Source organism: Pempheris klunzingeri, chromosome 10 (assembly GCF_042242105.1).
Source record: "Pempheris klunzingeri isolate RE-2024b chromosome 10, fPemKlu1.hap1, whole genome shotgun sequence".
NCBI lineage: Eukaryota > Metazoa > Chordata > Actinopteri > Acropomatiformes > Pempheridae > Pempheris > Pempheris klunzingeri.
Window position 1 is genome coordinate 2,236,109 of NC_092021.1, and position 6,000 is coordinate 2,242,108.

At 43.4% G+C, this 6,000-nt stretch overlaps 1 protein-coding gene across 1 annotated transcript in view; it reads left to right on the forward strand.

Annotated features, from left to right (window-relative positions):
- The window catches only part of lrch1 (leucine-rich repeats and calponin homology (CH) domain containing 1), a 77,257-nt gene extending 75,549 nt beyond the window's left edge, over positions 1–1,708 (forward strand). Inside the window, exon 19 of the mRNA XM_070838539.1 lies at positions 1,415–1,708. Coding sequence (XP_070694640.1) covers positions 1,415–1,708 — 294 coding nt within the window. The remainder of the gene's footprint in view (positions 1–1,414) is intronic.
- Positions 1,709–6,000: the final 4,292 nt, after the last annotated feature.

A 6,000-nucleotide genomic window follows, 5' to 3' on the forward strand; every position in this document is an offset into this window, starting at 1 on the left:
CTTGGTTAAGACCACTCACTTCCTGGAGTCTCCATTGGTTACAAGGTCCCAATCAAGAAATAGTGTGGCACATAACCCCTCGTACCAAATCATGGACAACCACCAAGCTAAACATGTTGATCAATGCCTTTAACAGGATTTTGTTTCCTTCGGGCAGCCAGCCTGTCAGATTTCCCATTTCCAGTCTCTGTGCTCAGCTAAGCCAACCAGCTGAGCGTTTCTCAGTGAATCCCATGTGAGAGCAGTTAGAGAGAAAGGCAGAGGCATTTTTAATCATGCTTGATGATGCCTTTGAGGCCACAGTTATAATACACTTTAGCTCATATTGTTCATTTGTTTGTATTCTGTCTTTTTGTTTCATATATTTTTAATCGCGTTGGTACGTCTATTTCCTGATTTTTGTTTCTTTCCATCTACTAAAGTTGAGTTTTATGTGGCATGTCTCCTTGAGAGGAAAAAAGAAAAGGTTACAGACGTCAGGTCATTCCTGTTTTTCTTACTGGTTGACCTTTGACCTCCATCTCTGCTGCTGCTGCTTGCAGACTGCGTCCAGCCTCTGTGTGGACGTTGCTGACCACCTGCGGCCTGAATGCTTCACTGACGCCTCCGCAAGCTAACGTGCTAAAAGCTTCTTCTCCAAGCTAACGTGCTAATAGCTTCTGTGCTAATGTTGCTGGCCTGCTGCGCTGCACTGGCTCTCCCATCAGCCACTTCACCCATCATTATGGTCTGCTCACTGGGAGAGAGGAGAGGGCACCTGTCATCCTCCCAGTAAGCATCCCTGCTCGTTGCCATGGTGACCCCTGCCTCATCCCACCAGCTCACTCTCTCTTGTCTATGACCTTCGACCTCTGTATTCATTGGTTAACCTCCTGCCTTTTCTTTCTCTTTTTACTTTCCGGCTGGATCGCACCACACCTCCTTCCTCCCCTTTCTTCTCATCATCATCATTTCTTCTCCTCTTTTTCACATCTCTCCTGGATTATTTCTGCATCTGAACTTTTGGTTTTGGTTCAATGGTTTCTTCCTTTCCCTCATCGTCCTCCTCTTCATCACATACTCGCTCCACCACCTGTGTCTTCTTTTCTCTACTTCTTTCCCTCTTCGCTCCATCAATTGCATCCTGTTGTTTCCTTCACACCTTCATCTTATATTGTTTTTCATCTTCTGTTTCAATTCCACTCTCTATCTTCCCTTTTCCTTCTTCCTCCCAATGCTTTTTGGTTCCTCCTCATCTTTTTTACCTCCTGCACCAACTGTTTCCTTGTTTCCTTCTCCCATCTTTGTTGCATCTTCTTTTCCACTGTTTTCCCTTATCCTTCCTTCATCTTCTTCATCCTCACCTCCTGCTGTATTTTCTTCCTTCTTTCCTCCTTTCATTTATTTCACTTTGACTTCCAAATGGGGGCGCCAGTTTTCCCTCTGTTCGCCCTATGACATCATCCAGTGCCGCCTGCAGCCGGTCTGTGCCACAGTTCAGGCGCTGGTTGCCTTGGATACAACCTCTTTGGACAGGAAACAGCAAGAGGCAATCTCGACTTCAAACCCCGCCTCCTCTGGGGTGTCAGAGACTCCCTCATTGGTTTCTGTCACCACTCAAACCCCGCCTCCCGCATGGCAAATCTGGGACCTTATTGGCTCAAGCCTGCTTCACGTCCTCTGCCTAGTTCTGCTGTTCGTGGCCTATAGCTGGAGTGAGCTAACATAACTATGACAACAGGCTCATGTCAGTCACCTGCCCCCCTTCTGCCCAGACTACTTCTCTTTTTATTTATTTATTTGGTGCATTTATGTCACATGGGGATGTGCATTCATGTTTTACATTTCTGAGCTTGTTAACGTTCACCGTACGTCGACAAACGTGAGCACAGAGATTGTGTGGAGTAGTGAAAACATTACAACAGTTCTCTCCAGGACATCGGCCTCGATGGGCCACCCAGTGATAAAAGGAGCAGAAGATGTTTACTGTGAAAAGATGATGTGCTCAGTAGGCTATAAAGGCAGATTTGTGAAGGCATGGCCAATGATTTTACAAGATTATGATCGGCTCCCATTCTGAGGTCACACTTAGTGGGCTCAGAGTTTGGCTTTATGAGCGTCACCATCTTGGTTTTGAAACCAGAAGTGATATTCATTCCATTAAGAATGCCTGATGTCACAAGCTAGTCCTGCCCTAAAGCACACCCTGCTTTATGGGCTATTTTAGCAGGGTCCTTTTCTTATAGACTTCTATGTAATCGGACTCAAAGCACGTCCGCCTTGGCTTCACTTTTCAGACATAACGTTCGTGTCTTTTCTAGAAGTTGCCCGTGCCTGGCAGCTCTGACTGCAGAGTTTAAGAGCGTACTTGCTCTTTAACACAAAACCATGGAATGCCATTCAAAACCTACTTTAATGACATTTGAATTATCCCATGTGGCATCAATAAATTGTTCATCCCATGTGATACGAATGCAAGCGTGAGCATGGAGCCCCTCTCCTCACATTCTTCTCCTTCTTCTGTTTGATTCTCTCGTCCTGTGGCCCTTTTGGGTTTAAAAACCACAAAAAAAAAATGTTTTTGTGTCTTTGCAATAAACAGCGAAGCTCTTAACAGGAGCGGGAAGTGTGGAGCAGCAGGTTACTTAAAGCCACTGATGTCTTATCAACATGCTGGTCAGCAGGGATAGTCTGATCTGTGCAGGACTAATAAGGTTTAGGATCACATTCTTGTTTTGTTCACCTAGTGGAGCAATGAGGGACGTTAGCACAAAGTTGGAAGAATGATAAAGAAATAAAAACGTGTGCCAGTATCAGCGTCTTCTCCATAACCAAACAAATTCATTGGTTGTGTTCAGATTTTAGATGTATGTATAATTTAGTACTGTGAGTAGTGTACAGAGCAGCCTGGCGTTACTATGATGACTACAGTATTTTGCTGGGTTTGTTAAATCCCAGGAGCCATTTGGCACCATGGTGGAGGTCCAGTGGACATGTGGCAGAGGGCCATGTAGTTATTTTCTACATAGAATCAGTGATTTTACAGGCTGTTTTCAAATGTTACATGCACATGACCTTCTGCTTCTTCGCTACCAAGCTGCATTAATGGCTAAAGGCACTCTCCATGTTATATTACATGTTCATGGTTTAAGGTTTGAGTCAACCTTGAAACCATGGAAATGCAGTGCTGACCGTTCTGATCGACCAACTCTGATGAAATCGCACTGACACGACACGGAAATAGATACAAGGCAAATAAATGGCAAGGGAGCATTTTTGTAAAGCACATTTCATTCTAGATGGAAGCACAGTGTGCTGCACAACATGTGACACTGTGTGGATACTATTAAGATGAAACTTTAGACATAAGCAAGCACAAGTAAAAGATAATGTATGTCAGTTAAAACCACTGAGAAGTTTGCAAATTAAAATAATTCCGACCAGCAACCGAGCAGGAAGAATTAATACGTGAATAAAATTCAGAAGAATAAAGTGAAATAATGATTCAGACCAACAGGTGTAGGTGGTTAAAATGCAGTGGTTAGAGCGAGCTGACAGACTAACAAGTTATTGTTCGAATGCCACTATAAAGAATACCAGACCTCCAATATGGCCGCCAGACGGCACTGCAGCAGTGTAGTTATCACTGATGGAGGGAGTGCCTCCGGCTGCCACAGCGTTCAGCTCTGAGCAGAAGATGATTCCCTGCACATGTGAAGCCTGAAGATTCTCAGTGAACACAGTTAAAGTATGTTTTATGCTTGTTCCCATATTTCAGACTTAGCGGCTCATCATCACAGAGCTGCAGAAAACCAGTCCGTGTTCTTTTCTAATGTGGTGAGGAGCAAACGGAAGCCATATTACAATTATTTAAAACAGTTAGATGTCGTTTTAGATGTTAATTTGCCTGAATCGTTATTAAAAACTGTTATTTCAATATGATGTTTTGAAAGTCAAGACAAATTTCTGTATTAATTTCCTGCTCCAACACCTCAGTGAGCTCATTTGGTTTAAATCAACCATCCTCCCTGTGTTCTGATATGCAACATGACTGTTTCTGGAGAACATCTGAAGGGCTTTAGACACTAGATGAGGTATGAAGTTAGATATATATTAGTCTTAAGTCTTAAGCTGTTTGTCTTAGAGGGTTTTATACACTGAGGATTAGAATCCCGCTCTGAATTTAAAGCTGAAGAAATACGGATGTTTGTCCACTACTGCAACATATTATTGCCCTGGATGGAAGCAGCTGATTGGCTGTTGGCTTAATTCACAGAAAGTGAATGAACACAGGTGTCTTCACTGGAGCTTGACCTTTATTCATTGATGTTTGACAGCCCCAGTAACAGTTTAGGACATATGGAACTCTGAATATTTGACATCACCCAGTGCAAGCTGAATGAGTCCATCATAAGATGATGTTTTCTGTCAATACGGATGTGATTGTTCCAGTCATTCATATTGTGTGAATTAATTCCAGTAGCAGCTGCTGCCACATCCTCTGCACAGACCTTTTGATGATGTGAATGGATTTGGACTTTTTGTATGACTTGTGTATGATATTTGACGGTGTTGAAGACTGAGGTAATAAATGCAGTTTAGGAATGTCGTCTGCTCTGCATAGTCATTGTTTAAGTCAGAGCAGCAAGGCCTGACTCGAGGGCCTGAGCCAAGCCTGAACCAGGGCTTGAGGAAGTGGTTTGGTATTTTATGCTTATTTGCTTTTCCTGAGAAGATCAATAGCACAATAGTCACATCAGCTGTGCAGAACTTCAGCAAACATCATGGAGGTCCATTCAGGCCTCATTATGTGATTACATTTGCATCATGTGCAACTTTTCTTCTCCACTCCATCTCAGAGGTTAATATTCTCATGGAAAGTTGACGTTGTAGAGATTTGTGGTTCCCCCAGGACGGCAAAGCTACAAACAATTGCTGTAGATTTAACTACCCAGCAGCATATCAAGTAGGAAAACAGTGACAGGGAATGTTTCAGTGAGTACTTTGATACATTTAGGTGATAACACCTAAATACTTTTACTTATGTACGGTGAAAGCAGGACTTTTACTTGCATGTAGGAAAAGATTTGGTCGCCCATGTTTTTTCCAGCATCGGTGAAGACGAGACAGTTGAAGGTATTCACACAGATATACCTGCAGAAACACACCTGGTATTTTGAAGCATTGTGTCTAAATCTGGTGCTGCTGTTGTCTCTTTGCTGCCTCTACATCTCCTCCCCTCTCCTTTGTGTCTCCTCCTCCTCCCCCCACAGGACAAACTGTGTCTCCCTCACCACATCCTGGAGGAGAAGGGCCTGGTGAAGGTGAGCGTCACAGTGCAGGCTCTGGTGGACGAGGCCTCCTCCCTCCTGACGTGAGCAGCGGAGACGGGTGGAGCTTCCTCTCATTGACACGTACAGAACAAACACACTCCTGGATGGACACACGAGTATGATTCCACATGACGCTACAACACGCCACTGTGGTGTTCTCATTAGATTTAAGGATGCAGACTGGTGTTAAGGGAACTAAAGCAGTCAGAAGTGGATTTCTGTACTAATCCATGAGAGGGGACGTTTGGGTGGATTAAGAATTCAGTACAAAGCCAAGCAGACGGCCGGGTGGAGCCACGCTTCACCTGCGCCTCGCTGCTGGTGATCCCTCACCACGAATGATGTGTTTTTTCAGTTTCAGGAGGATGTGAGTGAACATGAACCCTGATTTCTCATCATGTCTTCAGGTAACCAAGAGACACAAACTGTCAACTGAAGGGCATAAATACAAGTCCACTATTTTTACCGTTTGTTTTTTTTCTTTTTTATTAAAATAAATTCGCACACTGGTTGGTACCAAAAATCACCACAGACTATTAAAGCCACAGTGAGAAGTTGAAGACAAAATATTTCATACAGTCATGAAAAGAAAATGGTATTTGGGGGGAAAAGTAAATTGTAAATTTCCCCACTACAAGATCTCAATTCTCGTAAAATGATCACTTTCCTCTAAAAAAACTATGATTTT